The sequence below is a fragment of the Bufo bufo genome, chromosome 2 (assembly GCF_905171765.1).
Source record: "Bufo bufo chromosome 2, aBufBuf1.1, whole genome shotgun sequence".
In the NCBI taxonomy this organism is placed as follows: Eukaryota; Metazoa; Chordata; class Amphibia; order Anura; family Bufonidae; genus Bufo; species Bufo bufo.
In genome coordinates this window covers 576,265,557-576,290,888 of record NC_053390.1, presented here as the reverse complement: position 1 = coordinate 576,290,888, position 25,332 = coordinate 576,265,557, and the positions used below count along the sequence as shown (strand labels likewise).

Below are 25,332 nucleotides of genomic sequence, written 5' to 3'. Positions count from 1 at the left end.
CGTCCCTGTGTGTGTGTGTCCGTCCCTGTGTGTGTGTCCGTCCCTGTGTGTGTGTGTGTGTCCGGCCATGTGTGTGTGTGTCCGTCCCTGTGTGTGTGTGTGTGTCCGTCCCTGTGTGTGTGTGTGTGTGTCTGTCCCTTTGTGTGTGTGTCCGTCCCTGTGTGTGTGTGTGTCCGTCCCTGTGTGTGTGTGTCCGTCCCTGTGTGTGTGTGTCCGTCCCTGTGTGTGTGTGTCTCTCCCTGTGTGTATCACCATGCCCACAGTGTTCCTATGTCTTGACGCAGCTGCTTCAGAACGTTCTGTGCGGGACAAGAGGAAGAAGATGGAAGAGGAGGCAGCGCCAGCATGGAGTCTGTGCGATAGACACAGGGAGGCACACTAAGGACGAAGGTAACACTTCCACATGATCTACACTAGTGTTGTCTGTGGTTTTACATAGGACTGCAGGTAACACTACCACATGATCTGCACTAGTGTTATCTGTGGTTTTACATAGGACTGCAGGTAACACTACCACAAGGTTAGCTCGCACAGGGCGCCTGAACACCTAAGGCCGGCCCTGGCTGCGCACCCCAGCGCCAAGGGATGACGTCACTGATGTAATATGCCTCTTATATGTGGAGAGCGGTGATGTCACAGATGTAATATATCACCTATATATGGACAGCGGTGATGTCACTGATGTAATATATTACTTATAAGTGATATATTACATCAGTGACATCACCACTCTCCACACATAAGTAATATATTACATCAGTGACATCACTGCTGTCCACATATACCGGTAAGTGATATATTACATCAGTGACATCACCACTCTCCACACATAAGTAATACATTACATCAGTGACATCACTGCTGTCCACATATACCGGTAAGTGATATATTACATCAGTGACATCACCGCTCATCACATATATGTGGAGAGCGGTGATGTCACTGATGTAATATATCGCCTATATGTGGACAGCGGTAATGTCACTGATGTAATATATCACTTATATGTGGAGAGCGGTGATGTCACTGATGTAAAATATCACTTATATGTGGAGAGCGGTGATGTCACTGATGTAATATATCATTATATGTGGAGAGTGTTCATGTCACTGATGCAATACAGCGCTCCAGATGGCGAGCAAAATGGTCGCCAATGTGCCTTAAAATTTGCAGATGGCGACAAGACTTGTCATAGACTACAGGCCTGAGGTCTATTTGGTAGTGAAATCCCAGCGCAGGCAGGCGTGATGATGTCATCACGCCCGCCTGTGCCAGGACGCGGTGAGGTGTGCGCGTCTGCGTTGCACCATCCCTCGCCGTACCAGCAGCTAGTGAGCGCCAGTGAAAGGAAACAGGTGAGTATAAGATTTTCGCTTTTTTTTTAAGGTGTGGGAAGGCGGGATCCAGGGGGCCCAAGTAAATTCTTGCCCAGGGTCCAATCAATATTAAAGACGGCCCTGCTAAGGACGAAGGTAAAACTACCACATTATCAGCACTAGTGTTATCTGTGGTTTTACATAGGACTGCAGGTAACACATTATTTTCCTCTTTGTGTGTGTTTATGCGACCAGGTGTAAGGAGGGGTGGGGGCGCCACAAGGTTAGCTCGCACAGGGCGCCTGAACACCTAAGGCCGGCCCTGGTCTGAGGAGAGATCTGTTTGGCTCAGTTTCGTCAGACGGACAAGCTCCAAAAGCGGAACGGAGGCAAACTGATGCATTCTGAGCGGATCCTTTTCCATTCAGAATGCATTAGGGCAAAACTGATCCGTTTTGGACCGCTTGTGAGAGCCCTGAACGGATCTCACAAACGGAAAGCCAAAACGCCAGTGTGAAAGCAGCCTTAGTGAATATTTTAGATATCGGATAACCACTTTAATGGTAAAAACTGGCGTAGGGGAAAAGGGGCATGATAAATGACCCCCATCGTGCCTAGATTAACAGCGAATTTCCTGGTGACAGATTCCCCAGACAGCACCAGTATGGTAGAGCAGGTTGTGAACCCCTTTATAGGATCTTCCCCTCTGGGATATGTGGAGCACAGGAGGAAGACACAACGGGGTGTACACGGGGGCTCACAGCCATCACCCGCTCCTGCTCTTCCGTGTTTACATGACGGAGTGGGCGTGGTAACGTGACTCCAGCCGCGGCCTCACAGCACAAGCTTAACCGGAGTACAAAGATGGCGGCCGCCAGGAGGAGCTTTACGAAGGCGGGGCCGTCCTTAACCCCTCCCCTTTCTTCTTCCTACCGACTGACCTACCGGGGCCGGAGGAGGAGAGGAGCCCCGGGACCATGGAGAGTAACAAGGACGAGGCTGACCGCTGCCTGCAGATCGGGAAGGCGGCGCTGCTGGATGGGGACTGGGGGAAAGCCCGCAAATTTCTCAGAAAAGCGGAGCGACTGTACCCGAGCAGCGGAGCCCGAGGTGAGCAGAGAGCGGCCTGTGTGCTGCTGACATGTCTGGGGTCCTAGGTGTGTGCTGCTGACATGTCTGGGGTCCTAGGTGTGTGCTGCTGACATGTCTGGGGTCCTAGGTGTGTGCTGCTGACATGTCTGGGGTCCTAGGTGTGTGCTGCTGACATGTCTGGGGTCCTAGGTGTGTGCTGCTGACATGTCTGGGGTCCTAGGTGTGTGCTGCTGACATGTCTGGGGTCCTAGGTGTGTGCTGCTGACATGGCTGGGGTCCTACGTGTGTGCTGCTGACATGTCTGGGGTCCTAGGTGTGTGCTGCTGACATGGCTGGGGTCCTACGTGTGTGCTGCTGACATGTCTGGGGTCCTAGGTGTGTGCTGCTGACATGTCTGGGGTCCTACGTGTGTGCTGCTGACATGTCTGGGGTCCTACGTGTGTGCTGCTGACATGTCTGGGGTCCTACGTGTGTGCTGCTGACATGTCTGGGGTCCTACGTGTGTGCTGCTGACATGTCCGGGGTCCTACGTGTGTGCTGCTGACATGGCTGGGGTCCTACGTGTGTGCTGCTGACATGGCTGGGGTCCTAGGTGTGTGCTGCTGACATGGCTGGGGTCCTACGTGTGTGCTGCTGACATGGCTGGGGTCCTACGTGTGTGCTGCTGACATGGCTGGGGTCCTAGGTGTGTGCTGCTGACATGGCTGGGGTCCTACGTGTGTGCTGCTGACATGGCTGGGGTCCTACGTGTGTGCTGCTGACATGGCTGGGGTCCTAGGTGTGTGCTGCTGACATGGCTGGGGTCCTAGGTGTGTGCTGCTGACATGTCTGGGGTCCTAGGTGTGTGCTGCTGACATGGCTGGGGTCCTAGGTGTGTGCTGCTGACATGGCTGGGGTCCTACGTGTGTGCTGCTGACATGGCTGGGGTCCTACGTGTGTGCTGCTGACATGGCTGGGGTCCTAGGTGTGTGCTGCTGACATGTCCGGGGTCCTACGTGTGTGCTGCTGACATGGCTGGGGTCCTAGGTGTGTGCTGCTGACATGGCTGGGGTCCTAGGTGTGTGCTGCTGACATGGCTGGGGTCCTAGGTGTGTGCTGCTGACATGGCTGGGGTCCTAGGTGTGTGCTGCTGACATGGCTGGGGTCCTAGGTGTGTGCTGCTGACATGGCTGGGGTCCTACGTGTGTGCAGCTGACATGTCTGGGGTCCTACGTGTGTGCTGCTGACATGTCTGGGGTCCTACGTGTGTGCGGCTGACATGTCTGGGGTCCTACGTGTGTGCTGCTGACATGTCTGGGGTCCTACGTGTGTGCTGCTGACATGTCTGGGGTCCTACGTGTGTGCTGCTGACATGTCTGGGGTCCTACGTGTGTGCTGCTGACATGTCTGGGGTCCTACGTGTGTGCTGCTGACATGTCTGGGGTCCTACGTGTGTGCTGCTGACATGTCTGGGGTCCTACGTGTGTGCTGCTGACATGTCTGGGGTCCTACGTGTGTGCAGCTGACATGGCTGGGGTCCTACGTGTGTGCTGCTGACATGGCTGGGGTCCTACGTGTGTGCAGCTGACATGGCTGGGGTCCTACGTGTGTGCAGCTGACATGGCTGGGGTCCTACGTGTGTGCTGCTGACATGGCTGGGGTCCTACGTGTGTGCTGCTGACATGGCTGGGGTCCTACGTGTGTGCTGCTGACATGGCTGGGGTCCTACGTGTGTGCTGCTGACATGGCTGGGGTCCTACGTGTGTGCTGCTGACATGGCTGGGGTCCTACGTGTGTGCTGCTGACATGGCTGGGGTCCTACGTGTGTGCTGCTGACATGGCTGGGGTCCTACGTGTGTGCTGCTGACATGTCCGGGGTCCTACGTGTGTGCTGCTGACATGTCCGGGGTCCTACGTGTGTGCTGCTGACATGTCCGGGGTCCTACGTGTGTGCTGCTGACATGTCCGGGGTCCTACGTGTGTGCTGCTGACATGTCCGGGGTCCTACGTGTGTGCTGCTGACATGTCCGGGGTCCTACGTGTGTGCTGCTGACATGTCTGCATTTAGGTGACGACTGGCTTTGCTGTCACCCTACATGGAGGCAGGGGTGTCGTGTACATGGGTGTCCTGTAGCACCTCTCAGGCCTGGCATAGGTGACTACCAGTACAGCTGTCACTTACCATCCAGTCTTATACATTATAGACCTCCTATACTCTACCACCTATTACCCTACATACAGATGAGGATGGAGGCAGGGGTGTCATGTACATGGGTGTCCTGTAGTATGGGGGCAGCTGCCATCTCTCAAGCCTGGCATAGGGAACTACCAGTACAGCTGTCACTTACCATCCAGTCTTATACATTATAGACCAGGGGTCGGCTACCTCCGGCACTCCAGCTGTTGTGAAACTACAACCCCCAGCATGCTCCATTCATTTCTATGGGAGTTCTGAGAACAGCCAAGCAAGAGTGCATGCTGGGAGTCGTAGTTTCGCCACACCTGGAGTGCTGAAGGTTGCTGATCCCTCTTATAGACCTCCTATACACGCCACCCATTACCCTACATACAGATGAGGATGGAGGCAGGGGTGTCATGTACATGGGTGTCCTGTAGTATGGGGGCAGCTGCCATCTCTCAGGCCTGGCATAGGGAACTACCAGTACAGCTGTCACTTACCATCCAGTCTGATACATTATAGACCTCCTATACCCGCCTCACATTAACCCATTACCCTACATACAGATGAGGATGGAGGCAGGGGGTGTCATGTACATGGGTGTCCTGTAGTATGGGGGCAGCTGCCATCTCTCAGGCCTGGCATAGGGAACTACCAGTACAGCTGTCACTTACCATCCAGTCTGATACATTATAGACCTCCTATACCCTACCACCCATTACCCTACATACAGATGAGGATGGAGGCAGGGGTGTCGTGTACATGGGTGTCCTGTAATATGGGGGCTGATACCATCTCTCAGGTCTGGCATAGGTGACTACCAGTACAGCTGTCACTCTGCCATCCAGTCTGATACATTATAGACCTGTACCCACCATCCATTCCTAGCAGTTACCCCTTTTGGCCTGCTGACAGGCTGCCATGTACTAACCACAGATGCCTCCTGCATACATCAGGTGTGACTATACCAGCCTGTATATAATTTATGGCCGACCTGCAGTCATGTTCTGATGTGGAGCAATACTCTGCAGACCCCCGGAAAGTATCCTTCTTTTTCACGTTAGATAGTTCCATTTACTTCAAAGAGTGGTCTTCTAGAGTCAGCTGATCATTGCGGGTCTGGCTCCTGGCACCCATCAGTGTTGTCCCCTTCATTGGCCACTGCTGATGAAATGATACAGAAGAAATTCAGATGAGGGCTGGGGCCACACATCGAACTTTGCCGTGACACCTGTTGTGTGACAAAGATCGCCGTGTAGCCCCAGCCTAATACATGAAAGGCTGGAGTACACCATAGTGGTTCTCTGTTTTGGCTCATAAGGGAGGGGATGGTGAGGTGGCACTCCATAGACGTTATTGGAGCGTTGGCCGCGTTCTCCATTTATTTCTATGGGACTTCCGAAAAAAGCCGAGCGGGCTGCTTGCCTATTTTTGTTGCTCCCATATAAATGAATGGAGGTATGCTGCACATGCATGGTGTGCTCTGGTTCTTTTTGGAAGCTTCGTTCTAGAGATAGGTGTGGGACCTGCACCTATCTGACATTGGTGGCATATCCTAGCAATGTGCCACCAGTGTTCTAGGTGAGATGACTCCTTTAACTGCAGCACTGCTCCCATTCACTTCGGTGGGAGCAATGCTGCTGTTAGCGGCTCTGTCTTCTACGCAATGGACGGAGCTGTGTAGACTCGGCACTGGAGCTTCAGTGAAACAGCTGATCGTCAGGAGTGGGACCCCCTCCTGTCGACGGTCTATCCTGAGGATTAACAGAAGTCTGTACAGGTACAGCTGGTGGCACTGTCCTTAATGATCCAAAGGTTTCTATGGGAAACTCGCAGCAAAAATCGCATGTGGTTTCTAAAATTCTGTTAGTAAATAGGGGGGGGGGGGGAAGGATGATCTGCTATCACAAGTGTGCCCGTAGCACGGGACAAAAGTCGCCTTATTTTCTTACTTTGCTTCTTATTTTAGTTGCTTCTCTGAGATTGACGCCGCTGCAGCGGGGACCTGCTCCCTTTACTTCACATGACCATTTGTCATGACACAAGGGGAGCAGATCACCACTGCGGCCAGCGATTGGAAGTTTACATCGCCGTGGTGCTGGGAGCCAATGCCAGGAAGTATGCTTTCATTCACAGGTCTGACCAGGAGGGAGGGTTTGCCAAACCCTCCTAAATGTGCACAACCCCTTTAAGATCCTGCAACAGCATTTCAATTGGGTTGAGGTCTAGACTTTGACTGGGCTACTACAACACCTGGATGCTTTTCTTTTTCATTCATTCTGTTGTAGAATTGCTGGTGGGCTTGAGATCATTGTCCTGTTGCATGACCCAGTTTGGGCCAAGCTTTAGTTGTTGGATACTTGGTCTTACATTTGACTCTAGAATACTTTTGTATATAGAGGAGTTCAGGGTCGACTCAATGACTGCAAGTTGCCCAGGTCCTGTGGCTGCAAAACAAGCCCAAATCATCACCCCTTCATCGTGCTTGACAGTTAATATGAGGTATTTGTGCTGATTTTCTTTGTTTGGTTTTTGCCAAATGTGTCCCTGTGTGTTGTGGCCAAACATCTCCACTTTGGGCTTCTCTATCCAAAGACCGTTGTTCCAGAAGTCTTCTGGTTTTGTTCAGATGCAACTTTGCATTTTGTTCTTTTGTCATGATTTTTTTTCTTTAGAAAGAAGAACCTTTCTCAAAACAACCCTTCAAAAAAGCTATCATTGTTTAATCTTTTTCTAATTCTACTCTCATGAACTTGAACTTCCTTACTGATGCCTGTAGGCTTAGATGTAGCTGTTGGGTCTTTTGCAGTTTTGCATTAAATGGTCTGACTTTGGGGTGAAATTGCTGGGACGTCCACTCCTCAGAAGATTATTCGCTGTCTTGATTCACATCAATCGTGGCATAACCCCTTCAAGTTGGGTATAAAGTATAATTATGCTTAGGTTCCTCCTGGATCATGTTGGGCGCATTAGTTGCACATAAAACTTCCATACCGTGTGTACCATACTGTGTTCACAGACCACCTTGTAATAGAAGCAGGTACTGAATGGTATTTTTTCTTTTATAACCAACAGTGTTGGAAATCTTAGCTGGATATACTGATAACTGCCTGGTGGATGCCAACCGGACGATTTGGGATCTGTTGGGCACATGGGAGTTCACTGAGTGTTCTTCATATGCACTGTTACCCAAACTTACATGGTGGGAGTCTGGGAGCTGTACTGAGACCTGTTTTTTTATATATTTTTGTATGTATTCCTTGGGTATGTTACATGCATATGTTTGTATGTCAACGTCTTGCGAAATTTCTTCTAGGTTGTGACCTAAACAAGTTTGAGAGGTTAGACTGGCTCAGGTGATGGTGTCTGTACTATATGCAATGACTTGGCTTCTGACTGAGTAATAGGACCCGGTGCTTTTATTAATTGATTAACACTTTACTGAGATGCCTTCTAGCGTTCCGTCTGGTGATCAAGTGCTTCAGAACGATAAGACGACTTTATTTGCATCATTTATACAGTATGGGAAAAACACTGAATTGGTCGCTCCGTCCTCAGTAGGATCAGTCTCCACTTGGTGCTCCTATGATGTGGAGATCTAACAGGACAGCACAGGATGGCTTGGTCTTTCATACTCCATCTGATGAAATCCCTGCCCTGGGTTGTGCTGGCTCTGAGCCAGCAGGCAGATTGCATAGATTTTAGTGAATTCTGCTGTAAACTATCCAGTGTGACACTAGTGCTTAATACTCTGTAGGTCTTCACCCCTGAGTTTCTTTGAGCGATTCTTAGCTGCGTAGCAACACCTACAGCCGTAAATCTGCCACCTACCGCCTGTGACATGCATGCTGCTGTGCAGGGAACAGTCTTCTCTACCTCACTGGTTCCTGAGCATCCAGTACTTCCTGCCGGATGTGATCTGGCCATATATTGCAGAAATTTGTGGGACATGGAATAGAACTGCTGACGATAGACAGCTATGATAGAAGCTGGATGGTTCTCCTCTGAAAAGCAAGGGTGCATGGAGGAAATCAGAAGATCGTGCCAGATATGATAAATCAGATATGATAAACGTTTAAGACAAGTTTTAGTTGTTTTACCTTCTTTGAGATTTTGACAACAGAAATTTGGGCACAAAAAGTCAGATTTTAGGCATGTAGAAAAAACTGCTTAAAACACAAGATGCAACTTTTTGCGACAAAATTGTAGACAAAGTCAATAGTGAATATGGGCCAGATCAGGGAGTGGGTAATGACTTCATCTGTCTGCTGGGGGTTCTCTTTAAAGGGCATTTGTCAGCAGTTTTGTACCTTTGAAACTGGCTGAACTGTTAGGCTACTTTCACACTGGCGTTTTGAATTCCGTTTGTGAGATCCGTTTGTGAGATCCCTGAAATGGATCAGTTCAGCCCCAATGCATTCTGAATGTATAAGGATCCGTTCAGAATGCATCAGTTTGGCTCTGTTCAGACTCCATTCCGCTCTGGATGCGGACACCAAAACGCTGCTTGCAGCATTTTGGTGTCCGCCTGGCGATGCGGAGCCAAACGGATCCGTCCTGACTTACAATGTAAGTCAATGTAGACAAATCCGTTTTCACTGACACAATATGGTGCAGTTGAAAACGGATCCATCCCCCATTGACTTTCAATGTAAGTCAGGACGGATCCGTTTTGACTTAGACATTTTTTTTTTAAAGAATAATGCAAACGGATCCATTCTGAACGGATACAAGCGTTTGCATTATAGGTGTGGCTCCGTCTGTGCAGATACCAGACAGATCCGCACCTAACGCAGGTGTGAAAGTAGCCTTACATGTGCACTTGGCAGCTGAAGACATCTGTGTTGGTCGTATGTGCATATGTGCCTGCATGGCTGAGAAAAATTAAGTTTTACTATATATAAACGAGCCTCTAGGAGCAACGGGGGCGTTGCCATTACACCTATAGTCTACCTTTCTGCAACTGCCGCGTCCTCTGCACTTTAATTGACAGGATGATGATGTTTTCGCTGCCTGGACCTGTCAAAGTGCAGAGGACATGGCAGTTGCAGAGAGAGCAGAGCCTCTAGGTGTAATGGTAACGCCCCCGTTGCTCCTATAGACTAATTTGCATATATGAAAACATCATTTTTCTCAGCAATGATGGCACATATGAACATGGGACCAACACAGATACCTTCAGCTGCCAAGTGCATATGTAACAGGTCAGCCAGTGTCATCTGCTGACAGATGCTTTTTAAGGAAAGTTTTTGCCATAAAGTGCACTGCCTTTTGGGACAGTTAGTTGCCCCCCATCAGATTATTCTAAAATTGTTGATCTAAAGAAGGCCACACATCTCAGAGCAAACGGCGTATAGACAGTGACGCTGCAGTGAATGCTGGGAGATGGGTGCTAGCAGACTACTATGGGACTGCTTATGATCGAGCCTCTTCAGCTGGATCTTCTCACTTTCCATGGGTCCTTCATCCTGTCATCTGTAGGCTGCGTCCAGTTCCTGCATTCATTGCTTTGTGCTTTTTTTTCGTTATGTTCTGCTTACGAACAAGCGTTCATTAGGTTAGCAAGAAAAAATGGACATGGAAGGTGGTAACACATTAAAAAACTGTTAGTTCACGGTAAAACAGGCAGGGTATTCGCATGCACGGCCCAAACACTGACGCCCCCGCTGATCATTGAAATGAAGGGGCAGTAGCTCTGTGCCCTAATGTCTCACTAGGACATCAGACGTCTGAAGATTGTACTGCCGAATCCTGTGGACTTCTCCCAGCATACTATTGCACCTTGGTAGGGTATAGTTCTCTTCCAGTCTAGATGGATTTCTATAGGATATGACCATTTATTAACAGTGGTGGACCGGGAAGGGCATAGAAATGCAGTTCTAGTAAAAATCTAGATGATTTTGAGGTTCATTGTTTGAAATGTGTTTCAAGGCTATAAAATAATTGCATTCACCTCTTATCTCTCACTAATGGTCTTTACTTTTATTTTAAGAACTTCTGGAGAAGCTTGAAAAGCAAGATGGAGCGACGGGAAATGGACCAAAATGTGCAAAGATGTCGAATGGGGTGGAGCCGAATAAAACCAGCGCAGAGAAAGACGGTGCCACTGGGGATAGCATCAAAAGTTTTACCAAGGAACAGTTGGAAGGTGTAAAAAGGTAAGCGGTTTTATTTCATGTCTCTAGGCAGATGACGGTGTGAAAGCATGATTAGTGCACACGTGTCTGGGTATAAACGTGGTCTGAGCTGCATACTTATTAGCCGCCACAATGGTATATATGCATTCAACGGGATGCTACCTCTCATTAACTCTAATAGGCAGCCATTTTTCTCTTCGTAATGTACTTTATTTACTATTTCTGTCCTTATTACCTGGTCCGGAACGCGCTCACATGTCCGTTCACCTTTCTCCAACTTCCTCTGACATCACGTCCATTAGCTGATAATTCTGCTGAAGAGCGCTCAACAGCGCATGCACTGGATCTTCCCTGCTTCACTACAGGGAACAGGAGGATCTGGGGGATACACCTATTCCCTATCCATTCTAAGTGGATGGGCGTTCACGCTCCAGAATACACCACAGGTGAGAAGGTGGGGGAGTTGGAGGGAGGAGATTGGACGGGGTCACGTGAGTGTATTATGGGCTGGGCGATAGTGCTTCCTTGGGGTTCCGTGCCTCCGTTCCACACTGACCTTCCTGATTGCAGACCCATTCAAGTGATGCACAAACAGCCGGTGTCCGTATATTGCAGACCGGCTGTTTGCAGGCCCGCCCAGCACATGGTCATGTGCATGAGCCCTAAATTTGATGTAATCCGTACTGTCACCATGTGATTCCTTGCATCATGAACACGGACGGCATTTTTAAAATATGTACTGTACTCTACTACAGGTGGTCTACTATCATTTTCTATCACATTCTCATTTTTTGTAATTTTTTTAAGAATTACATAGAGGTGAGCCTCTGTTCTTATTTTTATCCCTTTGCCTAGGGAGCATCCACTCTGGACGAGGGACCAGTGGGTCTCAGTGTTCACTGATAAGTCTATTCACACTAAGCAGAAATGATGGCCACCAACGATGTTGGAGACGTCAAGGAGAGCGCTATGCATCAGACACTGTTGTCACCAGACGAGCCGTTGGTGGTGGTGGTGTTACAGTGTGGGCAAGTGTGTCTAGTCAACACAGAACTGCCCTACACTTTGTGAATGGTACAGTGACAAGCCCATACTACTTGAATAACATCATTAATCCAGTCATTGTGCCTCTGCATGAACAACACAGGCCTAATTTCATCTTCTGTTTTCATGGGCGACAATGCGCCAGCTCATCGAGGTTGCATCATTAGGAAACGGCTGCTGGAGACTGGGGTACCTCAAATGGAGTGGCCTGCACTTTCTCCAGACCTGAATCCCATTAAAAATCTATGGGATTAGCTGAGTCACCGTGTAGAGGCTCATAACTCTGTACTCCAGAACCTCAATAACCTAAGTGCCGCCCTTCAAGAAGAGTGGGATGGCATTCCGCAACAGAAAATAAGTCCACTTGTGAACAGCATGAGACATGGTTGTCACTTGTCAAGCTGTAATTGTTTCTCCAGGCCACATGACAAGTTACTGAGACCATGACTTTTTGTGGGGGTACCCACCACTGTTGTTGGCTTTTGTTTCAATAAATTGTTTGAGATGAGGAAATCACCATTGCATGCTTCCACTTAAATGCCTTACTTTCATGATATCACTGTAGCAGGAACTTTTTAAGTTTTCCATAAATTTCACCCGAAAGTCAAATATCCCTAACTTTTTGTGAGTAGTGTGATCTAACAGCATTCAGTGGAGAATCGACAGAAATCACTCCGCCTTGCTGTCCTCAAGCCCAGACTGTAATGGAAGGGCAACACCCCTGTTAAAATGTCAGGTTTCTGTGCTGTAAAAAAATGAGACAAAAATAAATAATTTCAGAACTTTTTCCACCTTTTTAATGTGACCTATAAACTGTACAACTCAATTGAAAAACAAACTGAAATCTTTTAGGTAGAGGGAAGAAAAAATGTAAAAGTAAAATAATATGGTTGCATAAGTGTGCACACCCTTAAACTAATACTTTGTTGAAGCACCTTTTGGTTTTATTACAGCACTCAGTCTTTTTGGGTATGAGTCTATCAGCATGGCACATTTTGACTTGTGCACAGTCCTCTTCAGATCACCCTACAGATTTTCAATCGGATTCAGGTCTGGGCTCTGGCTGGGCCATTCCAAAACTTTAATCTTCTTCTGGTGAAGCCTTTCCTTTGTTGGGATCTGTGGATGGCACGGTTATGGGGAGGGGGGATCTGTGGATGGCGCGGTTATGGGGAGGGGGGGATCTGTGGATGGCGCTATTATGGGGAGGGGGATCTGTGGATGGCGCTGTTATGGGGGGGGGGGGGGGGGGGGGGATCTGTGGATGACACATACAGCATAAGATGCTATATAGTGTCATCCAAAGATCCCCTGCCCATAACAGTGCCACCCACAGATCTTCCCTCCCCCCCCCCCCCCCCTTTCGTCCCCATAACAGCGCCATCCACAGATCCCCCCCCCATAAGTGTGTCATCCACAATTTGTTTTAATATGGCCTTTGAACATAATTTTTAAAGTAAACTCTAATCTTCTTCTGGTGAAGCCATTCCTTTGTTGATTTGGATGTATGCTTTGGGTCGTTGTCATGCTGAAAGATGAAGTTCTTCTTCATGTTCAGCTTTCTAGCAGAAGCCTGAAGGTTTTGTGCCAATATTGACTGGTATTTGGAAATGTTCATAATTCCCTCTAACTTAACTGAAGCCCCAGTTCCAGCTGAAGAAAAACAGCCCCAAAGCATGATGCTGCCACCACTGTGGGTATGGTGTTCTTTTGGTGATGTGCAGTGTTTTTGCGCCAAACATATCTTTTGTAATTATGGCCAAAAAGTTCAACCTTGGTTTCATCAGACCATAACACCTTTTCCCCTTATGCTTTTGGGAGACTTCAGATGTGTTTTTGCAAAATGTAGCCTGGATTGGATGTTTTTCTTCGTAAGAAAAGGCTTTCGTCTTGCCACTCTACCCCATAGCCCAGACATATGAAGAATACGGGAGATTGTTGTCACATGTACCACATAGCCAGTACTTGCCAGATATTCCTGCAGCTCCTTTAATGTTGCTGTAGGCCTCTTGGTAGCCTCCCAGACCAGTTTTCTTCTCGTCTTTTCATCAATTTTGGAGGGACGTCCAGTTCTTGGTAATGTCACGTTGTGCCATATTTTCTCCACTTGATGATGACTGTCTTCACTGTGTTCCATGGTATATCTAATGCCTTGGAAATCCTTTTGTACCCTTCTCCTGACTGATACCTTCTAACAATGAGATCCCTCTGATGCTTTGGAAACTCTCTGTGGACCATGGCTTTTGCTGTGGGATGCGACTAAGAACATTTCAGGAAAGACCAACTAGAGCAGCTGAACTTTATTTGGGGTTAATCTGAGGCACTTTAAATGATGGCAGGTGTATGCTGACTCCTATTTAACATGATTTTTAGTGTGATTGCTTAATTCTGAACACAGCTACATCCCCAGTTATAAGAGGGTGTGCACTAGGGCTGCATTGATTAATCAAAGTTATCGATAATATTCGATAACTGGATTCGTTGTCGACGAATCCAGTTATCGAATAATCGGCCAATTCGTTGCTTTGTGGGTGGGCAGTTTACTTTAACTTTAAATCAGCGCATCTTTATTACCTTACAATGAAGCTCCAGTAACAGGCAGAGCGGCTGGCGGCATAACGTCACTTACTCACGTGACACTCCTGTTCCGCCTGCTTCATTCATAAAATGGGCGGAACAGGCGTGTCACGTGAGTGAGTGACGTTACGCCGCTGCCCGCTCTGCCGGTTACTGGAGCTTCGTTATAAGGTAATAAAGATGTGCTGATTTAAAGTTAAAGTAAAAGTTAGTGCCGAGCCGGGGCTGTTATGGGGAGGGGGATCTGTGGATGGCACTGTTATGGGGAGGGGGATCTGTGGATGGCGCTGTTATGGGGAGGGGGATCTGTGGATGGTGCTGTTATGGGAGGGGGATCTGTGGATGACACACATAGCATAAGATGTTATATAGGGTCATCCATAGATTTTCCCCCCCATAGCATGGTCATCCAAAGATCCCCTCCCCATAACAGTGACACCCACAGATTCCCCCCCCCCCCCCCCCAATAAGTGTAATCCACAGACCCCCCCCCCCCCCCGGCCCCATAACAGCGCCATCCACAGATTCCCCCCCCTCGGCCCCATAACAGCGCCATCCACAGATTTCCCCCCCCCCCCCCCATAACAGCGCTATCCACAGATTCCCCCCCCCCATAACAGCGCCATCCACAACCCCCCCCCCATAACAGCACCATCCACAGATCCCCCCCCCCATAAGTGTGTCATCCACAGATCCCCCCCCCCCCATAACAGTGTGTCATCCACAATTTGTTTTAATATGGCCTTTGAACATAATTTTTCAAGTAAAATCATATAAACCCCTTTTTTTTTGTCATTTTGGTGTTTTTTCATCATTAATCGATGAAATTATCGACAACTAATCGATTATTCAAATAATCGTTAGCTGCAGCCCTAGTGTGCACACTTATGTAACCACATTATTTTAGTTCTTTTTGTTTTCTTCACTCTACCCTAAAACATTTCAGTTTGTTTTTCAATTGAGTGGTACAGTTTATAGGTCACATTAAAGGTGGAAAAAGTTCTGAAATGATTTATCTTTGTCTCATTTTTTTTACATCACAGAAACCTGACATTTTAACAGGGGTGTGTAGACTTTTTATATCCACTGTATGTGTATATCTATCAGTATTTTGCTTTTGCGTCTTTTGCAGGATAAAGAGCTGCAAAACGTATTATGAGGCGCTGGGAGTGAGTAAAGATGCAGGGGAGGAGGACTTGAAGAAAGCTTATCGGAAGCTTGCACTTAAGTTTCATCCAGATAAAAATCATGCTCCGGGAGCCACAGAGGCATTTAAAAGTAAGCACGGCTGGTTGTGTCATTCTGCGTGTTCATCGTTATCTTCTAATCACATGTTCAGTTTTCCGAGAGCCCTGCAATGCAGAACCTATGGTAAAGCATCACATTTTCCCTCACAGCAGGATCTTAAAATAAACTACTCTTTTCTGAGTCCTTGTATTGGAAGGGCTGTCTGGGCATTTTCCAGCGCACACTTTCATGAAGCCCATGCCTGCACTCCGGGCTGGATCTATATTCTATCAATCACATGACAGATTCCATGCTACCTATACAGTGATTAATATTCCGTTATCCAAAGTTAAAGAGGACCTTTCATCGGTCCAAACATTGTAAGATAACTATCAGGCTGTGCAGAGCGGCGCCCCGGGATCTCACTGCACTTACTATTATTCTGGGGTGCCGCTCCGTTCTCCCGCTATGTCCCCTGGTATTTTCGCTGATTTGGTTATACTGAGAGGAGTCTGCCCTGTTTCTCCCTGGGCGTTCCTTCTCCCAGGCTGTAGCTCTGTCCAATCGCAGCGCAGATCTCACAGCCAGGGAGACAAAAAAATGCAATACACGGGCACCGTTCTGTGTGCATTCCGCATCACGGATGCGGACCCATTCACTTCAATGGGTCCGGAGATGCGGAACAGAAGCATGGAACGGAAACCCACGGAAGCACTACGGAGTGCTTCCGTGGGGTTTTGTCCTGTACTTCCGTTCCGCAAAAATATAGGACATGTTCTATCTTTTTGCGGAATGGGCGTATCGCGGACCCATTAAAGTGAATGGGTCCGCGGTCGGTGTCCGTGCATTGCGGCTGTAATTTGCGGGCCACAGCACGGCCACGGGGCGCACACGTTCGTGTGCAATAAGCTTAAGGCCCCATGCACATGACCGTATTTAGCATCCATGTATGATCCAAATTTTTTGCCGGATTGCACACGGACGGACCGATTCATTTCTATGGGCCTGCCAAAAATGTTTTTTTTTTTTAAAAAAAGCACATGGGTGTCATCCATGTGCTGTCTACACCCGTGTGTCCGTTCAGCAAATTGTAGGACATGTCCTATTCTTGTCCGTATTGCAGACCAGAATAGCTATTTCTAGACTGCACACGGAAGGTATCTGTATTTTGCAGATCAGTGATTTGCAGACCACAATACGGACATGGTCTTGGGGATAAGGTCTTAAAAGGGGGAGGCATCCAGGTCTTCATGGAGGACATCTCGCACAGACTGTAGATGGAAGTAGAGAAAAGCAGACACAAGCAATGGAAATCACACAGGATGTTTACAAGTGTGAAGATAAAGCCAAGCACTCAGTGCAAACTAAGGCCTCTTTCACACTACCGTATGGCTATTTCAGTGTTTTGTGGTCCGTTTTTCGCGGATCCGTTTTTTGTTTTCGTTGTGTTTCGTTTTTCCGTATGGCATATACAGTATACAGTAATTACATAGAACAAATTGGGCTGGGCATAACATTTTCAATAGATGGTTCCGCAAAAAACTGAACGGATACGGAAGACAAACGGATGCATTTCCGTATGCATTCCGTTTTTTTGCGGACCCATTGACTTTAATAGAGCCACGGAACGTGATTTGTGGCCAAATATAGGACATATTCTATCTTTGCACGGAACGGAGATACGGAAACGGAATGCATACGTAGTACATTCTGTTTTTTTTTGTGGACCCATTGAAATGAATGGTTCCGTATAAGGAACGCAAAAAACGGCCCGCAAAATGGAAAAAAAAACGGTAGTGTGAAAGAGGCCTAAGGATGGTGACACTCGCAGCTTTTTGTGTGGCGGTTTTTTCTTTCAGTTCTATGAGCCAAATCTTGAAGTAGATCCAGCAGGAAGAAGTAGTATAAGTCATTCCTTTATAGTTCTCATTTACTCTAGCCCACTTCTGACTTTGCTTCAAAAAAACTGCCACAGAAAGCTGTGTGTGGCACCACCCTAAAGAGGGATGGGAATCACACACTCCTCAGTGTCCGTTACTGTCGGCACAATTTAGAGGAGAGCCCTCATGGGCTATAGAAGGGAAATCCATACAGGAATGAAGCTTTGCTGATGCATTTAGAGCTAGTCAAAGTAGCAGCATCCTGGACACACCGGTATGGCATCCAAAACTTATTAGGGTGGACATTCCCACATGAGAAAAGTCTGCAACTAGGGGCAGGTTGTAAGGGGCATCTGAAGATCAATGGAGGAATGAAAATTGCAGCCTGAAGTTCAACTTTTTTTTTTTTTTGTCCTCAAAGTAACCAGTTAAACATGTGAAATATTTTTCCCAGTTCAAAGGTGTCCTCAGCCTTTAAAGGTTTTGTTTGGGATTCAGTACAGTTGGAGCCTGGTTGACATCCGCTGAATGTAATTGTTTGAGGAAATTAGTGGGAAACGTTCTGCTGGTTTCATCATTTTATTTAGAATGACACCCATTTCTATTTTTTTGTTGTGGGTACCAGACTGCCTTTTATGAGGTCCATGGTCCTATGTGCATTTGTGGGTAATGAAATCACTCAGTGTTTTCTTTCTGTCATAGAGATTGGAAATGCTTATGCAGTACTAAGCAATCCAGAGAAACGCAGGCAATATGATATAACTGGAAGCGATGACCAAGTCCACAGCAACCACAGAAACGGTGGATTTGACTATCACAGGGGCTTTGAAGCAGACATTACCCCAGAGGATCTGTTTAACATGTTCTTTGGAGGAGGTTTCCCTTCAGGTATGTCTAGTTGAGGAAGTCTGTGGTCCACATGCACTAATGAGTTTGCGTTTAAAATCTGTCTAAAAATGGAGCAATTTTGGCACAGTTTGGTACTAGTGTTTCTACACTTTTTTTTTTTTTTTTTTTTTTTTTTTTTTACTTAGAAACATAGAATGTGTCGGCAGATAAGAACCATTTGGCCCATCTAGTCTGCCCAATATACTGAATACTATGCATAGCCCCTGGCCCTATCTTATATGAAGGATGGCCTTATGCCTATCCCATGCATGCTTAAACTCCTCCACTGTATTTGCAGCTACCACTTCTGCAGGAAGGCTATTCCATGCATCCACTACTCTCTCAGTAAAGTAATACTTCCTGATATTACTTTTAAACCTTTGCCCCTCTAATTTAAAACTGTGTCCTCTTGTAGCAGTTTTTCTTCTTTTAAATATTCTCTCCTCTTTTACCTTGTTGATTCCCTTTTATGTATTTAAAAGTTTCTATCATATCCCCTCTGTCTCGTCTTTCTTCCAAGCTATACATGTTAAGGTCCTTTAATCTTTCCTGGTAAGTTTTATCCTGCAATCCATGTACCAGTTTAGTAGCTCTTCTCTGAACTCTCTCCAAAGTATCAATATCCTTCTGGAGATATGGTCTCCAGTACTGAGCACAATACTCCAAATGAGGTCTCACTAGTGCTCTGTAGAGCGGCATGAGCACTTCCCTCTTTCTACTGGTAATTCCTCTCCCTATACACCCAAGCATTCTGCTAGCATTTCCTGCTGCTCTATGACATTGTCTGCCTACCTTTAAGTCTTCTGAAATAATGACCCCTAAATCCCTTTCCTCAGATACTGAGGTTAGGACTGTATCACTGATTTTATATTCTGCTCTTGGGTTTTTACGTCCCAGGTGCATTATCTTGCACTTATCAACATTAAATTTTAGTTGCCATATTTTTGACCATTCCTCTAGTTTTCCTAAGTCCTTTTCCATTTGGTGTATCCCTCCAGGAACATCAACCCTGTTACAAATCTTTGTGTCATCAGCAAAAAGACACACCTTACCATCGAGGCCTTCTGCAATTTCGCTGATAAAGATATTAAACAATATGGGTCCCAGAACAGATCCCTGAGGTACCCCACTGGTAACAAGACCTTGGTCTGAATATACTCCATTGACTACAACCCTCTGTTGCCTGTCCCTCAGCCACTGCCTAATCCATTCAACAATATGGGAGAAAGGGTGGTTGGTATAAAGCTAGACAAAAGTTTCTATCGCTGGACCAGATCTATCCTCCAGCCTGAGCCCCAGTGATAAATCTGGTGCAGGTCTACACAACCTGTCGGTTTACAGCATCTATAGGATTAGTAAGTCTGGGCCTATGTGTATGGAGTTTCCAAAAGTGTGCCATCCAAAATCTTTTCTACTGTTCCTGTAAGCTCACAGTTGGAACATATGAGCACAATGGCATCTTAGAAGATGGCACAATTGCCTTGTAGCATTGTGGTCCTTTTTTTTGTTTTTTAACAAGGGACCACATCTTCATGGAGTTTGTTCCTTTATGTGGATTTTCTTCAACACTTAAAACACACAAGGTGCTTTCTAGCGGCCCTAGTATGTGAGATATTGTGTCACCGAACACACAGTTCTGATGAATCCTCAAGCCATAGTCGCCCCCGGGTTCAATGGTTCCTCACTAAAATAACCAAGTGCCTAAAACATAATCTATCCAGAATATCCCTAATCTTCTCCCCATAATTGCCCACCCCTAAAAAGGAGAATTATGAATGAAGCCTTGAAAACCTCACCCTCTGCAGAAGTCCCTACAATCAATGCTGCTTAAACCACCTATTGAGGAGTATTTCACTACAGTGGCCGTGGCATGATTACTGTGTCTGTACGGTGCTGCAGAATATGTTGGTGCTATAGCAGAAATAAAATCCGTATTTTATTCTCATCAGCAAATGTCCGGAAGTTTTCCAATGGACGGACCACATGTAACCACCACCAACATCAGCATCACAGTGCTCACGAACGAGAAGATGAGAGGGGTGATGTAAGTATGTCTAATGCATTGGACATAGGGGAGGGAGGTGGCTCTTTCAAAATATCCTTACGTGTGTCACATTTATAATGCCTATCATATTTTTCTCCCTACAGGGTGGCTTCTCCATGCTGATCCAGCTACTGCCTATAATTGTCTTGATACTTGTGTCTTTGCTTAGCCAGTTATTGGTCTCCAATGCACCTTACAGTTTGTATCCCAGATCGTAAGTAAAGCCATAGATGCCACAAAAACATTGAAATGGCTTATGCCATATACATGAATTTACATTGTCAAGTGAACTTAAAGGGAACCTCCGGTTCTAGAAAAAAAAATTCACATCAACTAGGGAAAGAACAGAATACTTACCTGGTGACCACCTTTTCTGCTGCAGATCCGCCGATTTCTGTCATCCAGAATGGCCGCACCGATTCTTGTCCCGTCCTGCTCTTGGATTGGCTCATGTGAGCAACACTGGCCAATCAAAGGGCAACAGGAAGTGATTTGAACTACCAAATGCACAGTGTACCTCCGGTAGTCTGAGAAGCATTGGCCATCTTAGATGACAGAAAAGGAGCTGAGAATTGGCAGATCTGCACCTGAAAAGGGGGTCACCAGGTATTTAACCCTTTCATAACCGGGCCCAGAAAAGGCCTGAATGTCCAGGCAACTTTTTATGATTTTGTGCACGTGGTGGTTTAGTCACCGTAGCTTTCTTGTTTGACTACCAAAATAATTTTTACAATATTATTATTTTTACTTGACACTTAAAGGAAACCTGTCACCGGGATTTAGTGTATAGAGCTGAGGACATGGGTTGCTAGGTCGCCGCTAGCACATCCGCAATACCCAGTCCCCACAGCTCTGTGTGCTTTTTATTGTGTAAAAAACTATTTGATACACATGCAAATTAACCTGAGATGAGTCCTGTCCCTGAGAAAAAAATGTTTATAGCAGCACGACGAAAAAATGAAACCTTTCTTGTGGTGGTGCCAGCCGTGTTGGGAGCCAGTCTGAAGATCCCCCTTCAATGCGTCGTATATGTCAAAAAACCGCAGCACTCGCTTGTCTTCAATTATGCAGGATTTATTCACCAACAAAAATGCGACGTTTCGACCGTCATGGTCTTTCTCAAGCAACGTTGCTTGAGAAAGACCATGATGCTCGAAACGTCGCATTTTTGTTGGCGAATAAATCCTGCATAATTGAAGACAAGTGAGTGCTGCGGTTTTTTGACATATACGACTAGTGTTGAGCGAACTTCTGTTTTAAGTTCGGCGTCTAAAGTTCGGCTTCCGGTTAGCGGAGGATCCCGATATGGATTCCGAATTCCGTTGTGGTCCGTGGTAGCGGAATCAATAATGGCCGATTTATTGATTCCGCTACCACGGACCACAACGGAATTCGGAATCCATATCGGGATTCTCTGCTAACCGGAAGCCGAACTTTAGACGCCGAACTTAAAACAGAAGTTTGCTCAACACTATATACGACGCATTGAAGGGGGATCTTCAGACTGGCTCCCAACACGGCTCAGTATTGCGTTCCTCTTCTTCTCTTCGGAATCCAGCGCACCAGCCTGCCTTGTGTGAACCTGGCCTAGCACCAGATGAAAATGTTATAGCCGATTTCAAAATGAATGGTAGTTATTTTGGCTGTTTACTATTTGTTTTTGCAGGATCTGTAACTTTTAAGCATAATTTTTAGGTACAGTAGTCTTTTACCCTGCTTATTAGAGAAGTAATACCAATCCTTTAGTCATTTACATGTATGACTCTCTTCTTCCAGTGGTCAGACCATAAAGCGTGTGACAGAAAACCTTCACGTTGCTTACTATGTCAGCAAGGACTTTCAGTCTGAATACAGCAGGATGTTACTACAGAAGCTGGAGAAGAACATTGAAGAGGATTATGTGGCTAATGTCCGGAATAACTGCTGGAGAGAGAGACAGCAGAGTAAGTGCCACCATTGATTTTAGCCATGGTAACTCGTACTAGAGCTCACTTACTGAAGATAGGCTTACTGCAGCTGGCTGTGGAAAGCATGTCAAGATATATTAATAGTTGACACCCAGCATAGTCATGACAGATAAGCCTCCCTACGCTGACGGCGTTACAGAACTTTATACCATGGAGCAGCCATGAACCTGTCACCCAGCCGCTATCTCTGCATATTCATAGGGCTTTATTCCTCTGCCAGAGGCAATGTCCTTTTGGTCTTCATCGGATAGGTCTACCTTTTTTTTCTGTATAGAATAGTGAGCAGGAGTCGACTAGGATTTTCTATGCAGAAGTATTCCACAAAAAAGTATATTGCGTTGTATACGTTTTTTGAATCTGGGTGTGTGAGTGATGTATTATACACTGGCATACATCGAGCCTTTCATTGAACGTATATGTTGGGCAATGCACCCAATGTATATGCTTGAAGGAAGCCTCTAATGTATGAACAGGGCCCAAATCTCACTGTGGTGAGAGCAATGTAGAGAAGCTAAACGGATTACACTGAAGACTGATTAAGTAAGGCTATAGTCACATCTGCATTTATGATGAGAGAAGCACTCCAAGGTACATGATGCAATCTGTAGTGAAGGTAATCTTGTTACCAGTGACTGTATTTGTGACTTATAACCTCCCTTCTGATCCTCAGCTGTGTCATGTGACCAACAATCAGACTCTTCAAATCGCTCAGCATGTTGTGTGGACTGGAAGCCAGTCTCTCTATGTATTCCTATGGGAGCCTCAATGTCCGTCTCATAGGAGTGAATAGAGAAGTAACTGACTTGCTGTCTTGTGTTATTTGGAAAGGCAGAGTGATGATCACGCGACACAGCTGAGAATCAGAAGGGAAGTTATAACTCAAATATGGTCACTGGTAAGAAGATTCCATTCACTATAGTTTACATCACGTACTTTTCTAACAGGTCAGAGAATAAACATTTTTGTCGGAGTGCTAATTAAAATGAAGTTCGTAGGTTGTAACTGCAGTTATGACGTAAAATAAGTTTGCTTCAAAGGATGCAAAGAGCATAATTAAAAAATAATTTTAGAAGTTGGTTTAATCCTAGACAAAGGACCCCACAATATGCATACAGCATCATGTAGAAGTCAGGAAAAGAACAAACAGCAGGTGGCGCTATACAGATACAATTTATCGAATAGCTCAGTGGCTAAACTAAATTTTTAATTCTTGTGCCAGTTTTGGAAAAAATGTAGATTGTGTTTCATGACATAACTATTTTAACTAAAACTAAAATGTCACGAAAGATGACAGCTACTCTTTCAAGGGGTTTTCCGGGAATTAAGAAAATGAAAATACGTAAATATTACTTTATTATAAATATAATCCCAAATTAATTAGTTATAATGGCTCATTTTGTCTAGGGAGCAATCATTAGGAGAAATATAATTGCCGTCATCCTATTAGTGCACACAAAACCTGTCCTAATCACACAGCAGGACAAGTTACTTCACAGCACTGCTCTGCTTGTCAGGGATTATGATCCTGAATACAGCTGATAAGGCCTTCACCTGAATCTCTGTGGGAATGGAGTTCATGAGGAGACATGAAGTACAGTGAGGACATGCAGGACAGACTGTGGTAATGGAGACTGCATACAAGTGCTGCTGCTCATCAGCCACATCCCCACCTCCTCACCGGACTTTCTCCTCATGAACTTCATTCCTACAGAGATTCAGCTGAAGATCTTCTCATCTGTATTCAGGATTATAATCCCTGACAACTAGGAGAGAAGGATAAGGCAGCTCTTTACCTCAGTGTTGTGAAGTAACTTGTCCTACTGTGTGATTAGGACAGGTTTTGTGTGTACTAATAGGACAGCGGCCATTTTATTTCTCCTGATGATTGCTCCCTAGACAAACCTGCCACTATAACTATTATAAATATATTCCCAAATACCTTTCATTAAAGTATTATTTAATTTTATTTTTTTTAATTCTTGGAGAACCCCTTTAAAGCTGAGGGCTTTTCCCTGGATTAATGTGGATGCTTTAAAATTGAAATGTTGAAATTACTTTCTTATTGTAATATTTATTTTCTTCTTTTTAGAAGCAGATTTAATACATGCAGCAAAGGTTTACCGGGATAATAGACTGAAAGTGAAAGCAGAGTCAATATCTATGGATAATTGTAAAGAACTGCAGCGGCTGACCTCAATCTACCGAGGAGGATGATGGATCACAGTGGTCCGCCAAGCATCCGTACTTTCTTCCCTGTATATACGAACTATACATTTTATCATGAGGAGGGAGTGGGAAGTGACCCGTCCATCAAGATAACGTGGCTCATCTTATGACTTCCTGACACAACTTGAAGGTCACTCAGTCCATTAATTCCTTGTTTTTCTTTTTAGTTCCATTTACTTGGTAACTAATTGAAAAGTGTAAAAAAAAAAAAAAGTATAACGCGCCATGAGCCTGATTTTTCCTCCGTTCATGGGGATCTTGTAAATATGGCACTCCATTGTCCTGTATATAAGAGCTAATGAATTTATATGTGAAGTATGGGATTTGTTTCTTTCATTTCCAGTAACTATGAAGAATCTCCGCACTAAAGACTATTTTACTTCCAGTGTCATTTTAACCTTCTAATATTAACCAGTAGGAATATTTCAAGGGGTCTTTCCTCTGTTATTACTAGAACATACTGTGTCTTGCTATTGCCTCTCCTCAGTAAGAGCTGAGAACAGTTCTTATTCTCTATATAAGAATATTTTTTTTATTGTGAATCCATTGTCGGAGTAGGATTTTTCTTCTAGTCAGTGCACTTTTAGAAAGGACCTGGACAGCCGAGAACCAGCTAAATATACATTCCATTGCCTAAATCTTATTTCACAGAAATCTGATTACTACAGCAGCCTTAAGGGGGATTTACACGGGGCAGATTATCGGAAATGAACGTTACTGCGAACGCTCGTTCCCGACAGTCTGCCGGTGTAAAGGGGAAGCCAGTCACCCGATTA

General features: G+C 45.8%; 1 protein-coding gene across 1 annotated transcript; it reads left to right on the top strand.

Annotated features, from left to right (window-relative positions):
- Positions 1-2,248: 2,248 nt before the first annotated feature.
- DNAJB14 (DnaJ heat shock protein family (Hsp40) member B14) lies at positions 2,249-25,226 on the top strand. The gene is made up of 8 exons (XM_040418208.1): positions 2,249-2,426; positions 10,559-10,724; positions 15,457-15,602; positions 18,134-18,319; positions 20,269-20,363; positions 20,468-20,577; positions 22,140-22,306; positions 24,420-25,226. Exons 1-8 carry the CDS (start codon positions 2,294-2,296, stop codon positions 24,542-24,544), a joined length of 1,128 nt encoding a protein of 375 aa, XP_040274142.1. The 5' UTR covers positions 2,249-2,293; the 3' UTR covers positions 24,545-25,226.
- Positions 25,227-25,332: the final 106 nt, after the last annotated feature.